Raw genomic sequence first — 21,579 nt, forward strand, 5'->3', positions numbered from 1 at the left:
AAAGTATAATATTTTAATATAAAAATTAACAAAGTTAACTTAACTTGATTATTTTTTTTATAAATTTAGATAGACTGATATATATCTTCAATATGAGATATAAAATAAGTTGATAAGAGAAAATAATGAATAATATTATTAGGAACCAATAAAAAAATAGAAACAATAAATGAAAACTTAAAAATAAGAATCACACATTCACACCACTATAAGAAAAACTGAAATATACACCTCAAGCATATTGTTGATGATACTTGTTTGAAAAGAAAGTACTAAGAAGATGGCTTGGATTAGGTTTAGAATAATTCAAAATAAACAGTCGGTCCTTCGTCTCTATCTCATTAATCAAATCGTTTGAAATTTCCTATCTATCCATCTCTAAAAAGAAAATTAAGAACCATGTAATAATTTATAAACTATAACGTTTAAAAAAAGACCGTTTAAAAAAAGACCATGACGTTGAATCGTGACAGTGACATCGTGTATTATGGTTCTTAAATTAAAAATATTAATAATTAAATATTTAAATTATTAATTTAAAGTATATATATTATTATTATATATTACTATATTTTAATTTTTTTAATAACATAACTTTTTTTAATAACTTTAAATAAACAAAAATTATTTTAAAAAATCAAATCAAATTAATGAATCTTAATCAAACTCATCTCTTATAATAATAATAATAATAATAATAATAATAATATTTAAGTAGTGCAAGTTGTGAAATTTATTTAAAAATTAAAAATATTTTATGTTGTTTACAAATATTTTATTTCAAATTATTATTAATTTTAAATAAATTATATATAAAAATTAAAATTATTAATTTTATTTAGAAAAATAAAATTATAATTTCAAAATATTTTATTATTTATTATATAAAATATATATTATAAAAAAGTTTTAAAACAAAAGTTTAATTGTTATGTTGGTTTATATGTCAGGCTAAATATTATTATTTGTTATTTAAATTAATAATTATTACATACATTATAAAGGGATAATATTAAACATCAATAATTGAACAATTTTGAGATTAAATTAATGTAGGTTATTATAATATAAATAAATTTGCATGCATGTTAATCCAATTGTTTACTATTTAATTTTCAAATATTTGTTTTCTTTAAACTCTTTCTATGAGCTTTTGCTTGAGGAATTTTTTTTTTTTTAGTTTGGATTCTTTCCAAAAAAAAATCTTTGTTTGATAAAAGTATAAATAAATTGGTTTTATTTTATTTTTACCAAATTATCTTTATTACTTTAGATTTTTATTTAATAATTAATTTATATTAAAAAAAATAAGGAATAATTTTAATATTTTAATAGATAAATTAATTGATTAAATTAGTAATGTGATGAGATTGTGTTAGGAATTCATAGTATATTATTTAATAAAAGATAGAAAGGACTTCAGTATTCACCTCATTATTAGGTTGTGTTTGAAATCTGAATTGTAATAAAAATTATTTTATTATTTTAATTATACGAATTTAGTAATATAATTGACTAGAGATATAATATTTTTTTATATTAGACTATTTAAATAATTCAAATTGAAAAATCTTATTTGGGATTACAACCAGTGATTTGTTTGATTGGTTATGAGTTATTTAAATAGTTGGTGAGTTTTTTTGTTTTTGTTTTCAAATAACATTATCGGTACAAGTTATTCAATTAACATTGTTCAGTTTTAAAAGCTTGAGATTTATTTTAAGGTTTTAACAATTTTAGTATTACTTTTTTAATTATAAGCAATTTTTGCTTACATATATTTTTATAATACTCAAGCCAACTTTCATATATTTTTGGGCCAGTCCAAAGAAAAAACATGTATGGTTTCCATTCATAATAATAATTTTTTTGATTTTTAAACAAAGTTCTTTTTAAAGATAAATTATATTTTTCTCCTTTTTTTTATATATTTTTAAATGTTCTAGTGAAGACTCAAAATTATGATTTTCAAAGCATAAGTCTATGTGTAATAAAAAGTAAGGAGGACCATTAATCTTATTATTAATCAAGATTTCAGACTAGTATCTTAGTCTTATATGGTTATGAGTTATTTTAACATTTATAAAAATAAATAAAAAATTTAGAAAGATAGTACAAATTTTACTATCATGATCCAGTTTTAATTTTTTTTTTTATAAATAACATTACTCCATAAAATTTATTAAAGTTTGAGATTTTTTTTCAAGATTTTTATTATTATAAAGATGAAAAGTTTCCAAACAACCAATCTAAAGATGCTGACAGAAAAAAGAAATTGTCGAAAATGACAATGTAAATAAATATTTCCGAGAATAGTGTGCTACTCGATCTACATATTAATTGACATTGCGTGACACAAACTAAAATTTGAAAAACTATGATGGTGTAATGATTGGATAAGTACTTTCAATGATATGCGATAAAGAGTTAGAAGATAAAATAAACAACTCATTTAACAAATCATATTGAATATCGGATAATTGACTCGACTTTCGCAGGAGGGAGGCTTCTAAAATTGCATGCAAGGACACGAATTGGTCCACCCAAGATCTCGAACAATAATTTCAAATGAGGCATGATACATCAGGAAAAAAGAAAAGTTAATATTACTATTTTTTTAATTTTAATAATTTATTTGCTCATATATACATTTTTGGGCCTAGATTATTATCCAGTCCAAAAAAAAAGCATGTATGGTTGGGAAAATTCTGGGAAAATACCAAGGAGTTTACATTTTAAAGAAAATTATTTTTTCTTCTTTTACAAGAAAACATAAGTCTACATGTAATAAAAGGTAAGGAGAACTATTGACCTGATTAATCTAGATTTCAAAGTTGTTACGAGTTATTTGAATAGTTATTGTTTTTTTTTTAATATGAAAAGATAACACGACTTTCAAGTTAATGATCTCTGGTTTTGATTTTTTATACATTAAGCAAATTTTGCTTACATATATAATTTGTGTAACCTCCAAGCCAACTTTATATTTATTGGTCTAAATTATCATCCAAACCAAAGAAAAAACGTGTATGGTTTCATTCATATTAATAATTTTTTCATTTTGTTTTTATGGTTTAGCTAGGCGAGAGTTTACTTTTAAAAGAGAGTTAATATCATCTATATCAGTTAATCACAACATCTATAGTAAAAATTGAATTCAAGACTTAGTCTGTAAATTATTCTTATAAAATTAAGATATCTATATCGGTTAGTCACAACATCTATCTTATTTGTAGTAAAAAATGAATTCAAGACTTTTAGTCGTTAATTCATTAAAATATAACTAGTCTAATACTAGTTTTTTTTTGTGATCCCAGTTTATTCTTGGGTGGCTATCATAATTCATTGACCATCACGGTCACTCTCCTACCATACATATAAAAGTAAATATATAATTTATTAATAACTTCATTTTACAAGAGAAATTTAATCTTAAGTTGTTAAAATCAGTTTCTTTTAACATCTAATAATAAATAAAACAATCCCGATACTTAAAACTTTTTTTAGAACGCTAGATTTCGCTTCTACTTCAAAATGCAACTAATCCACGTGGATTCAGGGCCCCTGAGATAAGCCCGGCAAGCCCTCGGGCTAGGGCAGCCCATTTGTTAAAAATATCAAAATATTTAGATATATTTATTGCAATTTTAAACATAAATGGTAGTAGCTTGGTGGTTCAAGTTATACATTTAAAGTTTCAATTTGGTTATTGGTTCAAGTCTCACCAAAAACAAATTTTTTTTATCGATTTTTAAAACTAGATTTAGGGCAACAAAAAATATATTGAACTTTTTCTACCGAGGCTAGGGCAGCCCAAACCTTGGGGCCGGCTCTGCGTGGATTAAGCACATAACAATCTCGATAGTTAATATTCAAAGGTGACTAAGTCATTAATATAGAAAACACACATTTATGGTAAAAATATATAAAATTTAATACAATTTTGCTTTTGCAGGACCTCAATCAAAATCTAATGTGACACATAATTAGTGTTATAGAAATAAAAATGAAAACTTGGGATGAAGAAAATAGAACATTTAGATAAGGCAAAATATGGAGTAGTTATTAGCAAGGTGTTAAATTGTTGTTAAGAATACAAGAATAACATATGGAGTAAATGAGTAATTAGGTATATGCTTTACACAACCTTAATTTAAATATTAAAAATCAATTTTTTGGTATAAGCTCAAAAATATTTTTTTTGTTATAAGATTGGGTTTCTCTTCTTTTTCGAAATGTGACGGATTAAGCATATAGTAATAAATGTAATCGATTAATAGTTATTTTGAGTTTTTCTATATATGGTTCGCCTAATTAATATATAAGAGACCTCGTGGATCTCAATTATTATTTTACATAGTTCGCACCACACTCAATCATTTTAACCAGGCGAGCGAAACATACTTCCTGACTGATTCAAACCTAGAACAATCAAGGAGCTAGCTCATTTTTAATATTATCATATTTGTTTATGAATTTTTAGGGAATTAGTTTAACCTCCCACATGGTCATAACTATTGTAAATTCTACTTAAACTTTTGTTCTTTTATAAATAACTTTAATATTTGAACTATTCTAATATATTTATCCATAAATCATTATTATTTTTTGTTTTTAAAGGTGAATTTATTCAAATAAAAAAATCAAAATCAAAATAAATGAATCAAAATCAAATAAAAATGACACAACATTATACAAAACGTGAATTGATAAACACAGAAGAATAAAAAAGAGATTTGGGGTTGTGGGTTATGTTTTGTATATTGTTACAGTTTTATAATTAATTTGGTTTTTGTTTAAACAACTATAATTTAATTATTATTATATACATAAATTCTCTTTTACTTTTCAAAAAAAAAAAACAAATAAAACACATTGTATTTGTCAATTGGTGTGAGAGAAGATTAACAAAATTAAATTTAATATTGAATCTATTGTCATAGTCTTAGACAAAAAAAAAAAAAAAAAATCACAACTAATCAAATATATCAAAGTAAAAAAAAATACAAAATAACAACTTACAAAATTGAAAACAAATAATTATAAAGTCTTATTTATTCCCTCTTCTAATAATAGCTGAATATCTCAACATTCTTGAGGTCTTGAATTCGAGTCCGCGTCAGGCCTGTTTAAATGTGTTTGCGAGCTATATGTTTAACCCATGAAGATTAGTCGCACTTTAAAAGAGAAACGAACACATTGTTCTAAAATAAAAATAAAAAAAAGGAAACACTTCTCATAATTCACATTATTAATAAGAGGCAACAAAAAAAAAAATAACATCTCCCAAGTCAATTTATAAATAAGTAATAAATAATGTGATGTGAATAAATATATAAGTTTAAAGTGTTAATTTCTATAATTTGTAACCTACAAAGTTAACATTATTCACAAACTTTTATTACTTAATAAATCTTAGTGGGTTAATGTTATATTTATATAACTATGTGTTTATAATACCAACCCAATTTCACTATATTTAAAATAATATATTGTGAATTATAATTAATTTGAAGAATGTGAATACTTTTATTTTTTTCAATTTAATAAGCCCATATATGGTATATCGCCCAAAAAAACAAAAGTAGTAACATGTTCCTGGCCTAATCCTGTCTGGTTTATTATTAATTATTTATTGGTCTCTAGAATTGACAACAATAATAATAATAACAATTGGTCCAATTTGTCAGCAATTGAGAAAATTATTCAAAACATCAAAGTAACGCTGCTGACGCATTCAAATCAGCACCTAAACCTAGATAAAGCTATATTCATAATATTTAATTACATATCATTATTAACACGACTTTAACATAATATTAAAATCATATAATTATTAAAATGATAATATAAATTTTAATTTATTTTAAATAATTATTATGAGTTTTATAGTATACAAGTATTTTAGTAGTTAATAATTAATATGAATAATTTCGTATGTATAAACTGACGATTCTAGCCCTTCTAGAAAGGGGACCCAGGAATGGCTGTGTATTCACGTAAACGTATTGTAATATGTAAATGCAATCACGGACATTATTGGGAATAAATTTTGCATTGACCGTAGCTTATTTTCTTTAGACGTCATATTTGACCGGTCCTACTTTATTCAATCTTATAACTAGTACAAAACTTTAAAATAATTATTTTTCTCCAAATTAAACTTTATTTTATATATATATATATATATATATATATATATATATATATATATATATATATATATATTAAAACTTAATCTTACAACAAATTAAATCGAAACATTTCTTACATTCAACTGTTCAAGTATATAAAACTTAATCTTACTAATTATAGCTAACAATTAAATTGAAAATACCTACAATTAAGGAAAATCATGGGATTATGATAACTTCCTATAATAATAAAAAATAATTAATCCAAACATTTAAAATTATTTTAGAGCACTTCTATTATTATTATTATTATTATTATTATTATTATTATTATTATTATTATTATTATTATTATTATTGAGTTTAGTTAGTTTTTACATTTAAATGACATTAATTAATTAAATATATATAAGGATCAAATTGTTAAATTTAAGCTTGGGACAATTTTAGACATTTTATTTCAAACATCCTAATTTGAGATTTTCACACAAAATGAGATTTTGCGTTTTAAACTCTGTTCACTTATTAACATAAAATTTATATAATTAATATAACTAAAAAAAATCAACGAATTAAAGGTTTTGATTACCAAGTTTTAGAGAATGGAGAGTCAAAACTCCCGATTCACTTAAATTCGGTAGTTAAATTAGTGACATGAATATTTTATTTATTTATTTATAAATTGCACGTAAATAATAAGTTAACGGCGTTTAAAATTATTAAGGCAAAATTTTATTTTCTATAACTTTAACAAAAATCTTAAATGGTGAGATTTGAAATAAAAATTAAAAATAAGATAGAAAGTTTGAAATCTCAACTAATTCACAATAAAAAAAAATAAAAACCTAAATTATCACATCAATTTGATAATTCGACCAATATATAATTATAAATATAAATACCATCTAAAACCCTTTGAATTAAAGTATACTAAGTATTCTGCCTTAATAATAAAAATATAACATAAAATTATTGGAGTAGAGAAAATATGAAGATATTCCGTCAGCCGCCAGTATAAAATATATTTACTTTAGAAAAAAATATATAAAATGTTTATATCTTTGACCGTATAAATTAATCAAGTCATGTCTTCAGGTTAATATAAAATAAGATATAATTAACTCGTTGATTGCTTAGACGTTCCAATTTAAATGTTCAATTTTATCCGGTAATTAATCCTAGTTAGTCTGAGATAATTTAAATTATTTCTGTTTTATTATATATAAATATTATAATACGGAGTTTAGCATGTAATCAAATTACAATAATTATTGGTACAATTATCAAATTGAAACTCTTTAGTGAAGTTTTATACATTTTTTTCAAACCTCTCAATTTGGTAGTTCGAACTTTTCACACCAATATCAGCAAATTAAGAATTTTAACTATCATAAATTCAGTAATCACTAATTTACGCGAGAATGAGTTTTGAAATCCCAATTTGATAATTCGACTCACACTGTAATTTATAAGTGTTGTCAGTTGGACTAGAAAGAGTTAAAATTTAAAAAATGAAGTTTATAGTATACTGAAAATGTAAATACTATATATTAAAATCGTTGAAAAAATACATTACAAAAAATAAAATAAATGGTTACTAGAAGGTCAATGGTATCGCTCCAAAAAGCTGGACTTTGCTTTGCGCGGCTAGGATTAAAAAAATAATATTCTCTGTTTAATTTTTACGTCGTCGATAACTGATTTGATGAAATTCGTTCTTTCCTGTATATATATACTCCCCTTCCATTTCAAAAACTTCAAACACCATTTTCAAGATCTACTCTCTTCTGTAAGAAGATAAACCGATTATATTGATTCCTGACCTTCAATTTCAATCTCCTTCAGGTAATTCTCTACAATTCCTTTACAAAATGATGAACATATACTAGATTACCGTCACAATTCGAAATAATCATTCAATCTCCTCTCCGTTCCCGCCATTTCGTATAATTTGGTAATTCTAACTGATATAGATTGATTCGGTACTGTTTGTTTACAGATCGATTCACTTAACGTGTACTGAACTTCTAGAGAGTTATCGTTAGTCAATTATGGCCGAAGAAGGCCGTAGAGAACAGATTATGGAAACAGAACCGATGCCGGCAAGTACTTCAGGTGGAGATCAAGCAGTGGATGAGAATGAAGTTGAGAAGTCCAAGTCGGTGCCGTTCTTCAAACTGTTTACCTTCGCTGATAAAACGGACCTGTGGATGATGATCGTTGGGACGATTGGAGCTATCGGAAATGGATTGTCGATGCCTATTATGACTATACTCTTCGGAGAGCTCATTAATTCGTTTGGTCAAAATCAAGGTGTTCAACAAGATATAGTTCGTGTTGTCTCCAAGGTAAACAAATTCGCCAGATCTATGCTAGCTTCACCGTTAATGTAAACAACAATTAATGTTATTCATATTGATATATTCAGGTATCGTTGAGGTTTGTTTACTTGGCTATTGGAGCTGGAGTTGCAGCGTTTCTTCGTAAGTGAATTTCTTGCATTTCAGAATTACGTTTATTTCAATAATATTACAAACACCAACCGTTTTGATGTTTTTGTATAACAGAGGTGGCGTGTTGGGTGGTGACTGGAGAGCGACAGGCTGCGAGGATTAGGAACCTTTATCTGAAAGCTATTCTGAGACAAGATGTAACTTTCTTTGATACAGAGACGAATACAGGTGAAGTTGTGGGGAGAATGTCTGGAGATACTGTCCTCATTCAAGATGCCATGGGCGAGAAGGTATAGTGCATATTTGAAGTTATGTTGTGTATTCTATGAATGAATTATTCATCTAATGAATGAGTTTGTGTAAAACAGGTTGGGAAATTCATACAATTAGTTTCTACGTTCTTGGGTGGTTTTGCGGTTGCATTCATCAAGGGTTGGCTTCTAACACTCGTCATGTTAGCTTGCATTCCTTTGCTTGTCCTAACAGGTGCTGCCATGGCCATAATCATTGGTAAGATGGCATCTAAAGGACAAACTGCATATGGAAAAGCTGCAACCGTGGTTGAGCAGACAATTGGATCAATTAGAACGGTACACATCTATTCAATAAACTGTTTTTCTTTCAAATGTTTTTGATTAAATGATTCTAATGTGAAGTTTTCTATATAGGTTGCATCATTCACTGGAGAGAAGCAAGCCATAGTTAAGTACAACAAATCCCTTCTAAAGGCCTACAATTCTGGCATTCAAGAAGGATTAGCAGCTGGGCTTGGTTTAGGGTCGCTCATGCTCATTATATTCGGTAGCTATTCTTTGGCTGTGTGGTATGGTGCGAAATTGATCATTGAGAAAGGATATACCGGGGGTGATGTGCTTAATGTCATTATTGCTGTCTTAACAGGTTCTATGTAAGTTTTGATCCTTAAAATATTTGTCATTTATGGAATTTTCAAGCTTAATATATGATTAATGTTTTATGTTGTTGTCAAATTTGGTATTTCCAGGTCACTTGGGCAGGCATCTCCTTGCATCAGTGCATTTGCAGCTGGTCAAGCTGCTGCATACAAACTGTTTGAGACTATAAACAGAAAGCCAGAGATTGACCCGTATGACCAAAGAGGGGAAAAGTTGGATGATATCCGTGGTGACATTGAGTTGAAGAATGTACATTTCAACTACCCTGCCAGGCCAGACGAAACCATATTCAGCGGATTCTCCCTTGTCATCCCTAATGGCACGACCGCTGCTTTGGTTGGACAAAGCGGAAGTGGTAAATCGACGGTGATTAGTCTAATAGAGAGGTTTTATGATCCTTTGTCCGGTGAAGTACTTATAGACGGAATTAATCTCAAACAATTTAACCTCAAATGGATTCGTCAAAGGATTGGTCTTGTGAGCCAAGAACCGATTCTGTTCACATCCAGTATTAAGGATAATATTGGATACGGAAAAGAAAATGCGACAATTGAAGAGATTAGAGCTGCATGTGAGTTAGCGAATGCTGCAAAGTTCATTGACAAATTACCTCAGGTTCATTTCTTTTTCACTTTAGTTTTAATTATGAAATATGCATCATGTAAATTGCTTATTTAACTATCTTTCTAATTATGTATCAGGGCTTAGACACTATGGTCGGTGAGCATGGAACTGCACTGTCTGGTGGACAAAAGCAAAGAATTGCCATAGCCAGGGCAATTCTGAAGAACCCGCGAATTTTACTGCTTGATGAAGCGACGAGTGCACTTGATGCAGAATCTGAGAAGGTTGTGCAAGAGGCTTTGGATAGGATCATGGGTAACCGGACTACTGTTATTGTTGCCCATCGTTTGACCACAGTGAGGAATGCCGACATGATTGCAGTCATTCATAGAGGAAAAATAGTCGAAAAAGGTAAAATATTTGGATTATCTCAATTGTCAATGGTTTTACTAATTTAAACATTTCCACTGAATCCCATTTGGTTTTATCCATCAGGCTCACATTCTGTTTTGCTCAAAGATCCTGAAGGAGCATATTCCCAACTCATAAAATTGCAAGAAATTAATAAAAGTTCAGAAAGAGATGTCGGTCACGACAAATCAGAGCTCGTCCGCGCTCCCAGCAGGCAATCAAGCAGACGAATGTCTTTGATACATTCTCTAAGCCGAGGATCATCGAGAAGAAGTAGCAGTGGCCGTCAGTTCTCAGTCTCATTCGGTTTTCCAGTGGGACTCAATGTTCCCGAAACAGCATTAACCGAAGGCGAGACCTCTGCACCTGAATTCGAGCCCACAGTAAAGCCTCCGCCAGTCCCACTTAGCCGACTTGGTCGTCTCAACAAGCCAGAAATCCCAGTCTTAGCAGCCGGAGCTCTAGCTGCAGTCGTCAATGGTTCCATTCTCCCCGTCTTTGGATTACTAATTTCCAGCGTGATCAAGTCGTTTTTCGAGCCTCCAAACGAGTTAAGAAAGGATTCTAGATTTTGGGCACTTATTTTTCTTGCACTTGGATTTGCATCATTTATAGCATATCCAGCAAGGAGTTATCTATTCTCTATTGCTGGCAATAAGTTGATAAAGAGGATCAGGTCAATGTGTTTCGAGAAAGTAGTCAACATGGAAGTAAGCTGGTTTGATCAGCCTGAAAACTCTAGCGGAGCAATTGGTTCTAGGCTGTCTACAGATGCTGCGACTGTTAGAGCATTGGTTGGGGACGCACTTGCTCAGATTGTTCAGGATGGTGCATCGGCTGTTGCTGGTTTGGTCATTGCGTTTCTAGCAAGTTGGGAGTTGGCTCTCATCATTCTCGGATTGTTGCCTTTAATTGGTATCAGTGGATTCATTCAAGTGAAGTTCATGAAAGGATTCGCCGCTGATGCAAAGGTTATGTACGAGGAAGCGAGCCAAGTTGCTACGGATGCAGTTGGAAGCATGAGAACAGTGGCTTCTTATTGTGCGGAGGAGAAAATAATGGAAATGTACAAACAAAAATGTGACGGTCCAAGGAAGAATGGGATAAGACAAGGTTTGGTTAGCGGAATAGGTTTTGGGCTATCTTTTACCTTGCTGTTTTGTGTCTACGCATTAAGCTTCTATGCTGGAGCACGTCTCGTCGAAGGTGGCCGTATAACTTTCTCAGACGTATTCAGAGTAAGTTAACTATATTCGAGATGATATACGAATAGTGACAGTAGTGAATTGTTTTGCTAATCTTGCCACTGTTCTCCACAGGTTTTCTTTGCACTGACAATGGCAGCCATGGGAATTTCTCAGTCGAGCTCATTGGCTCCAGATTCCAGCAAAGCCAAGACAGCTGCCGGTTCGATATTTGCCATTCTCGACAGGAAATCGAAGATAGACCCGAGTGATGAGTCTGGAATGATCTTGGATGAGGTGAAGGGTGAAATCGAACTTCGCCACATAAGCTTCAAGTACCCAACTAGACCAGATATCCAGATCTTCCGCGACCTCAGCTTGACAATTCGCAGTGGCAAGGTATGTAAAATATCGGTTGTATAACTTGTATTCCAATTTCAATCAAATATTTATCAAACTCTCTTTATTTGCTTCAGACTGTGGCTTTGGTTGGAGAAAGTGGAAGTGGAAAGTCTACTGTAATAGCTTTATTGGAGAGATTCTACGACCCTGATTCGGGTAATATTACACTAGACGGGGTGGACCTTCAGAGGCTACAACTGAAGTGGCTAAGGCAACAAATGGGGTTGGTGGGTCAAGAACCCGTTCTTTTCAATGAAACTATTCGCGCCAACATAACATACGGAAAAGGAGGAGAGGAAGCAACCGAGGCAGAAATCCTATCAGCATCACAATTGGCAAATGCCCACAAATTCATCAGTGGATTAAACCAGGTGATTAATCCTCAATATTCCGTCGGTTTCTTTTTCAATTGAATCCCCTAGAATATTTTATTTAAAATAAAATGTGAAATGCAGGGTTACGACACATGGGTCGGAGAGAGAGGAGTTCAGATGTCTGGCGGGCAAAAACAAAGGGTGGCAATTGCTCGTGCCATAGTAAAGAATCCGAAAATACTTTTGTTGGACGAAGCGACAAGTGCCCTTGATGCTGAGTCGGAAAGGGTGGTTCAAGATGCATTAGACAGGGTGATGGTGAATCGGACCACAGTGGTTGTAGCCCATCGCTTGTCCACAATAAAGAATGCGGATGTGATCGCAGTGGTGAAGAACGGTGTCATCGTGGAGAAAGGAAAACACGAAACACTTGTAAACATTAAGGATGGTGTCTATGCTTCGTTGGTCGCGCTTCACATGAGTGCCTCTTCTTAAATTATAAACTGTCAATTTGTCATATAATTTATACATATTTAGTGTCTATCTCTATAGTTTGGTGTGTAATATTCTTTTGTATCTTTTATGTTCCTCTGTTTTTGTCTAGTGTTTTAAAGTACTACTTGTATGAGAATTATTAATTGTTTTGTCAAATAATATAAGTGAGTGTTGATAAATCAAAATTCCCTTACAAAGAAATACTCTGAAGAACTCACAAATGAGATGTTTCGCGAGCTTGATCATGAAGAACCTCCTTGATGAATTGATTGATATCATTTCCCTTAACCTGCGGAAGATGAGAGTCAAAAAATCGAAATGGGTAGAACTTCTACCCGTAAAATAAATTCACTGGATATTACCTTAATTCCAATGGCAATTGCGGTTTTCAACTTAAAAAGTGTGCCTAATCTCAATGAACCGGCTTTTTTATCCTTAACATAGATAACAGGCACCTTCCTGGAACTAGCAAGGTCTGGTAGATGTCTAGTCAACCATCGGGGATTACAATCTGAAGCTACGAGTATGACCTGTATCAACAAACAATACACATTCTTCATTCTACCGATCAATCAACAAGTCGAGAGCAGTTTAGTTTAGTTCACCTGGAGCCGGACTGGAGGAGATGCTTTATGCTTAGTTTGGCGAGTTTCAGAAGAAATTTCCGTTGAAGCAGACAGTGACATTCGTTCTAGCACACGTGTGACCTCATTCACTCCAATCGCAAATTGTTTCTAATATACGGTAGGAATCATTAAAGAGAGATTACAATACAACACTTATAATTTAACATTTCAATGTTCATGAATGTTCATGAATGTAATGATTATTAAACCTTGAACCAAATCTTTTCAGGTAATGTTGTATCAGAATTTCTTGACGATTGTATATTCCTGTTTGAGAAAACGAATGAAGAACACAGAATAATTCATCGTAAAACTAAGGAATGATTAATGTAAATTGAAGTACCGTTCAATTGAATTGAGGAAACTAGCAAGAGCTTCTCCTTCGAAACAACTGCAGATGAAGCAAATCGTATATCAGTTTAACATCCAGATCTACATTTTTCCATAACGAATGCTATGTCTTATTCAATTTAAACACTAACTAGGAACGGAAATTCGCTTCCACGTTGAATTAGATGTAAAACATGATCATTAGTAAAAACCTAAACAGAAAAAAAATGAAGAACTTACATCTCAGCTTGTTCTTCACCTTGGGAAGGAACCAGAGGAATGTGATTTTGATTCATGGAAGCTTCCGTCTTCTTCGCGATTATTAGTTATGCTGTAAAAATCAAATCAAGCCTTAAACGAAGAGAGAGAAGAGGCGAAACAGCGATGTATTCCTAATCAAAATCGCCTATCTGTTCGGATTAACGATTCTAGTCGGTAGAATTCCGACTATCGGCCGGAGAAGCGAATTAGGGCTAAATCCAGTAATCCGGAGGTAATTTTATTTGAAAGAGTTTTCAATTTGGGGGATTCTGCCGTATTTATAATACAGAGTAAAAATTCAAATTCTAACCTAATTTATCTCTTATATTTTAAAGGTTACCCTTCTTAAACTATTTCTGTATAATATAAAGACAAATTTTTGTTTGGAATTTTACAAAATCATCGTTTTTCAAAATAATTTTAACAGACATTAGTTAATTTTATTTTATTTTAGAAAATATAACCTTTAATTCAACTTAAGAGGTATTTTAAATGAGAGTTGGGACGAACCCAGTTTGGGACTGAGGTGAGGTGGGTTTAAGTCCACCCCTAACTATTCATAATTTTTTATATATATATATACAAATTTAGAGAAGGTTAAGTATTCAACGAGTTTCTTAGATATTGTTTGAGAGAGATAGAAGAATGAGTTTCTTAGGTATTAGAAATTGTTTGAGAGATAAAAGAAAGAGAGGTTAAATATATTTATTTTATTTGGTTTGATTTGAATGATTATTTAGATTTTAATTATGTTTTAGATTTTGTTTTGATATGATTTATAGTATTTTTATAATTTATGGGTATTTTTTAATTTTTAATTTATTTATTTTCTTTATATTCAAATTATATTTTTATAATAAATAATTATTTTATTTAAATAATTATATTAAATTAGTATATTTCACTCTTTCAAAAATAATAATATTATTATTATTTGCATAATAGTTATTTTGACCCTTTTTTTAATTATATCTTATGATTATTTTTAGTTACACATTATTTATTTTTTAAATTTTTTTTGGAGTTAATCCCAAATAATAATGTTCAATAAAAATATATATAAAAAAGTCTTTTAATAAAAATTAATTATTTTTATGATAATTAATTATTATTTTATTCATTTATATTTAATAACAAATTATAATTATATTTAAATGTTGGTATGTAATAAGTAATAAATGTGATCACTTATTTGGTTGGACACTTTTCTTTTATTATTTATCAGTTACAAATTGAGTTTAAAATATTTTTATTAAATTTAATTATATAAAAACTTAATTAAAATTTTGCTTTATTAAATTTATTTTGATTTCATAACATTTATTTTTTAATATTCCCTTATATATAAGAATAACTCTCTTTTGGTGTGGATTTAGGTTAGGACTGAGAAGAAGCTTTAACAAAAAAAAAAAAAAAAATTTATAGTAGGAGTGAGACATGACTCATTAATCATTTTTTTTTTATTTTTTTTCATTTTTATTCATAATTTTCTTTGTATAAATCTAAAAAAAATGTTATATTTACTTATATTCCCTCGTTAAATTTGTAATTTTATCATTATTTTATTCAACCTTATTAAAAAAGATTTTTAACCCATTTTAATTTATTTTCAAGCCCACGCTAACGGTAATTCCTGGATCCATCCCGGAATGAGAGTGATAAGAAACACTATTTTCACTTAAAAAAGATAACAATGAATTTTATTATTCATAATATAATTTTAAAATCTCCCAAATTCTTGTATAATAACTATCTTCAACTAGATCTTAAATCTATAATAATTTGTTATCTTTTGTTTAAGTTTATATATATATATATAGTTTGATAATAAAGTACTTATTTAGATCATCTCTAACCCAAAAATCTATTTTTAAATTTATTTTTATGTAAATGTCACATCAAACAATAATTCTTCTTTAACCGAAAAACTCAATCTCAAACCTAAAAAAATATTCTTCTTTACATCAACTTTTATAACATTTTAATATTACACCATATATTTTAAAAGCTTATCAATTACACCACAATATTATAATATCATCTAATTATTTTAAATTTAATTATAAAAATTCATTAAAAAATAAAAAATTACCATACAAAAATTAAAAAAAATATAAATATGAGATTGAAATAAAAAATTATTCGTACAAATCAAATGTTGGAATTGTTGTATTCTTTCCACAAATGATCAGTCAATGCATTTCGAAGTGCAATGTGATCATCTTTATTTCTAATTTTTTATATCGAAATATAAATTATTCAAATGTATTTTGTAATTTTATAATTATATTTATAATTATTATATAATTATATATATATATATATATATTAAAGTAAAATATTTTTTTAATATTATTATAAATTTGAAGCATTATTATAAATTTATATTATATAAAAAATATTATATAAATTAATTAAATTATATAAATAAATTAAATTAATAAATTATATAAATAAGTTTAATATAAAATATAAGATAAAAATAAAAATATAAATATAAACAAATAAAAATATAAAATAAATAAAACATATAAACAAATTAAAATATAAATTAATTAAAATATAAATAACTTATATAAATTAATTATATAAGGATTGAAATGTAAAAAAACTAAAATTATGTGATTATCGCATATGAACATATATGCGTGAATTCTCAAATATGTGTTTAAGAATAACGTTTGGTCGGAGATTTCTTAGTTAATCAAATCAGTTAAATTCGAGAATTTAACTTAATAAAAGTTTGTTTTATACTAATATTATTATTATTATTTATAGATATAGATATAATTAAGTATTTTAATATATTAATTATTTTTTAAAAATAATATTTAAAAAATTATAATAAATAAAAACAATATACAAAAAAATCTATTTACAAAATTAGTTAAACTAATTCATTTATTTGAATAAATAATATTTTTTATTTATAATATAAAATCATTTTTTTATTCTTTTATATAAAATTATAAAATTAAAATTATTTATAAACTTGTAAATCTTATTGTTAGTAAATATAAAATTTAATAATTTATTTATTTAAAATTCAATTCAAGATTTTAAAAAACAGAATGGAATAGTGATGTCTAGTATAAAATTGACTATAATAGAATAAGGTTGTGATATTTATAAATGAGTTATATTAGTAAATAAAAGGAGAAGATAAAAGTATATTATATTACAAATTTGATAAAAGAAAATGTCAGCCATCCGAGCTTGCGAATATATGAGAATCAATTGTATAGTTTCATTAACAATATATTTTTTTTGTGTCAGATGAAAATTAATTTTAATGTGTTTAATAAATTAATTAAAGGAAAAAAAAGCTCACTTAAACGTATGTATTTGTGCAATTAAATATATGTATTAATAAAATATCATTTAAATATATGTACTATCAAAATTTTTGCACATTTAACCTCTTTTATAAATTATAGTTAATTTTTATTTTTTAATTTATATATTTATTAATTAAATATTAATATATTTTCTGTCTCCTTTATTTTCATTAATTAAACTATTTAAATTTATTTTATTCTTAAATTTTTATTATTTTTATATTAGTTACTTTTTTTATTTCATCTTCCTTTTTTTTTATCAATTTTTTATTTTTGAAAAAAATTTAGCAACTTATTTTTTGAATTTTATGTTTTTTTTTAATATTTTTTTGGAGGGTTTCTTTCTTATTTATTTTAATATAAACAAAAATGAAAATAATAATTTTTTATTTAATTTTTGATTAATGACTTATAGTAGTGGTAATGAACATTGTTTTATCTAATATTTGATTATTACTCTTTTGTTGTTTGATGAATGAGTTGCTATTATTATCCAATTCTTGATTATTAATTAATTTATTTTTGTGTTGAAGGATTTTTATTATTGTAAGGATAAGTCATTGTTATATCCAACCATTGTACCAAACAATTTTAAAATAATTAATAATCAAGTTACCAATATAAAAAAGAAGAAATTTAAAGTTAAAATAATTAATAATGAATGCTCATATATATATATATATATATATATATATATATATATATATATATATATATATATATATATATATATATATATATATATAATAAAATTAAAATAATCAATAATAAATACTCATATAGAAATAATAAAAAAATTATGAAAAAATAAAAATAAATAGTTCATTTATTAATGAAAAATAATGAGAGAGAAAATATATTAATATTTAATTAATAAATATATAAATTAAAAAATAAAAATTAATCATAATTACTAAAATAGGCTAAATGAACCAATTTTTGATAGTATATATATATTTAAATGACCTTTTATTAGTACATACGTTTAAGTGAGCTAGTTGTACAAGTATATAAGTGAAGTTTTTTTTTTTTTAATTAAATACATTATTATGAGTCATCTACATTGCATTATTATTATCACAAAAAAGAGGAATATTAGAGTATGAAGAAAGTTGTGAAATAATCATTGTAGTTAGAGAAGCTTAGAGATAGTATTTGCAAGAGGTATTTGGATTTTGTACTAGAGCAACAAACAATTGTTTGTTTCTTATTTCTGAATGAAATAAAAGATGTGTCAAGAAAAAAAATAGTCAGTAGTGGATCGACGATCAATTGGAGCCCTTACTCAATCAACATCAGAGTATGCTTGTAACTTTAGAGGAGAAGAGTGAGCAAAGTGTAGTCCATGGAATAAAATTTCTCTAATGTATCGCAATATGCAAATAACGATAGAGAATTGAGTAGTACGAGAAAATGCATAAATTGACTCACGATATAGAAAACATAAACAATATATGGTCGAGTGATAGTAAGATATATAAGACTACAAACTAGTTATTGATAAAGGGTTTTCATCACTTAGTGGAGTATCATCGGTAATAGACAAGTGCTCTGTAGAGTTAAAAATGTGCTAAAAACTTTTGTGTCAGTAATACCAGCCCGAGATATGAGATTAGTTGCGTACTTAACCTCTATTAAATAATAACCGGATTTATCAAAAGATACTTCAAATTTTAAGAGGTAACTTAAATTTCCAAGATTTTTTATTTCGAATTGTTGATGTAAAAAAATTTTTAGATCGTGAATGTTATTTGTGTCATCATTAATAATTATCATGTTAACTACATAAAGTGAAATTAATGTATAAATTTGATATGTTTCGTGCAAAAATAGTGCATGATCATAAGAGCTAGATTTGAAATCAAAATTGTCAATGGAGTAGCTAAATTTGTGAACCACACTCTCTAGGAGCTTGTTTGAGACGATAAAGAACTTTGCGAAACTTACAAATTTTATTTGGAGGATGATCATACCAGGAGAGGTTGTATATACACTATTTTTGTTAGTTTATCATTAAGAATGCATGTTTGACATCCATTTAAATAGTTGTCATCTTTTGTTAACAATTACTGCAATGAGACTATGAACCGAGGTCAAGCGAGCGACAAAAACAAACGTTTCCTCATAATCAATATAATATTTTTGAGTGTATCCTTTAACTACAAGACGATCTTTATAGCGTTCAACTGAACTATCTACTCCTGTCTTAATTTTAAAAACTTATTTGCAATCAACAACATACTTATGTAAAATTAGATCAACAAAGTCCCAAGTTTTGTCTTGAAAAGTGTTTTCAATTTTTTTGACATTGCTTACTGTCACAAAAGGTTAGAGATGGTCTCGCAAAAAAAATTAGTTAATAAAGAGAGACAATAGTTGAGTATAAACGAAAATTATGGTGACGAACAAAAATTTGGCTTACACAATCAGTATGACGAAGAGGTGGTGTTGGTGGTGAATGAGAAGATTCTTGGATTATAAGATTAAATGATGTACGTGCTTGATCTTGAGATGGAGAAAATGCTAAGGTAAGAGACGCAAATGGAGTTAGGTTGTATTAACTATTAAATTATCCTACACAAGAAATGTAAGAAATAAAGGTATAGTAAAATCACGAAAAATTTGAGCAGAAAATTCATTAACTCTAAATTTAGAGAAGTTGAAAACATTTTCTGTTCTCAAAATGTTAAATGCCAAGAGATATGAAAACCTTAAGACAATGGATCTCAACACCTATATCCCTTGTAAGTTTTGAAAGACTTGAATATATTCTCTTATGTTGCATTTTTGTAGATTAATCTCATACCTTCAAAATTTTGGTGTCCTAGTAAGAGTTTTTCATAGAATGTTGTGATTTTTGAGCAGCCAAAGGCCCAAAACTGAATTAATTGATGATTAATAGGTTTTTCTACACAAAGAGCTTACAAGAGAGCCTCTTCAGTGATTAATTCTTTAATCACAATGTCGAAGTTTGGCAATGATCCTCATTGAAGAAAAACTTCGAATAGACTCAAGATCCTCTTGAAGAGTCGTCAACAAATTCCACATACGTTGACGACTACGAAGATTGATATAACTGGTAGTTGCGCATCAGTATTCAGACATCTAAGATCTCCATGTGTAATATGATCCCAAAATTCTTGTAATTAACTATGAATTGTTTGACCAGGTTGTTGTTGCATTCGATGGAGCCTTCTAAATAACTGAAATTGGTTGACATCATCAAATATAAAGTACTAATTTTTTGAAAAAAAATCATACACAAGATGCGATACTTTGAAAGATGATTGATGGCATGGTCAGATCTTGGATCATGTATACAATTGAAAAGAAAGCAAGAATTCATTTTCAAAGTGCAACAACATCAAAGTAGATTTGGAATGAAATCAAGTCTAGGTATGAGACAGATAACTGGTAAACTCAATACAAGTTAAAGAAGGACATTTGTACAGTTAAACAAGGTAATTTTGATCTTGAAGATTATTATTCTAAAGTTAGATTGTTCTGAGATAAGCAGTTACATTTACAGCCACACCGAAGATGTACATGTGATAGAAGTCAACAAGATTGTGTTGGTTGTAAACTAGAAAAAGAATTCATTTCCAAAGTGCAATCATACCAAATATAAAGTACTAATTCTTTATAATAATAAAAAAACATACCTCTTGTGAAGTGTCAAAATGTCAAAAATTGAGTTTAATTGCCTTAGTACACGTGTTACGAAATCATGTAAGAATTTGATGGTTAATGGCATTCCAATTGACTATGCGATCTGTAAAGATGGGTTCATATACTCCATGTTTGAGTTTAGGAATTTCTCCAACAACAATACGCCACAGGAGTCTACCTTTAAGAAAGTTGCAAAAATTTTCAGCCCACAAGTCATAGTTTGTAACATCAAAGATAATAATGATATGATTAAGGATATATTGCACAAGGAGATTATAAATTGAGTGTCGATCTTATATACTGCTACTATTTATATCAATCTTCGTAGTCGTTAACATACCTAGCATTTGTTGACGACTCTCCTAGAAGATTTTGAATATATTGAAAGTTCTCTTCTTCATCTTAGGATCAGCACGTAAATCGTTTGACTCTATCATCCAAAAATCTCTCCATTCACCACCACTACCATCACACTCTAAAAACC

General features: G+C 28.0%; 2 protein-coding genes across 2 annotated transcripts; one reads left to right on the top strand and one right to left on the bottom strand.

The window, feature by feature from the left end:
* The first annotated feature begins 8,160 nt into the window (after positions 1-8,160).
* Positions 8,161-13,001, top strand: LOC124920255 (ABC transporter B family member 11-like). The gene is made up of 11 exons (XM_047460701.1): positions 8,161-8,482; positions 8,563-8,617; positions 8,702-8,877; positions 8,956-9,177; positions 9,256-9,494; positions 9,591-10,116; positions 10,203-10,476; positions 10,561-11,714; positions 11,796-12,059; positions 12,137-12,433; positions 12,518-13,001. The coding sequence occupies exons 1-11, from the start codon at positions 8,186-8,188 to the stop codon at positions 12,869-12,871; spliced, it is 3,858 nt and encodes a 1,285-aa protein (XP_047316657.1). The 5' UTR covers positions 8,161-8,185; the 3' UTR covers positions 12,872-13,001.
* Positions 13,002-13,022: 21 nt separating this feature from the next.
* LOC124920256 (ribonuclease P protein subunit p38) lies at positions 13,023-14,218 on the bottom strand. The gene is made up of 6 exons (XM_047460702.1): positions 14,068-14,218; positions 13,841-13,888; positions 13,707-13,764; positions 13,477-13,605; positions 13,234-13,401; positions 13,023-13,160 (listed from the first exon to the last, which is right to left on the bottom strand). Exons 1-6 carry the CDS (start codon positions 14,121-14,123, stop codon positions 13,086-13,088), a joined length of 534 nt encoding a protein of 177 aa, XP_047316658.1. The 5' UTR covers positions 14,124-14,218; the 3' UTR covers positions 13,023-13,085.
* Positions 14,219-21,579: the final 7,361 nt, after the last annotated feature.

Source organism: Impatiens glandulifera, chromosome 1 (assembly GCF_907164915.1).
Source record: "Impatiens glandulifera chromosome 1, dImpGla2.1, whole genome shotgun sequence".
Lineage (NCBI taxonomy): Eukaryota > Viridiplantae > Streptophyta > Magnoliopsida > Ericales > Balsaminaceae > Impatiens > Impatiens glandulifera.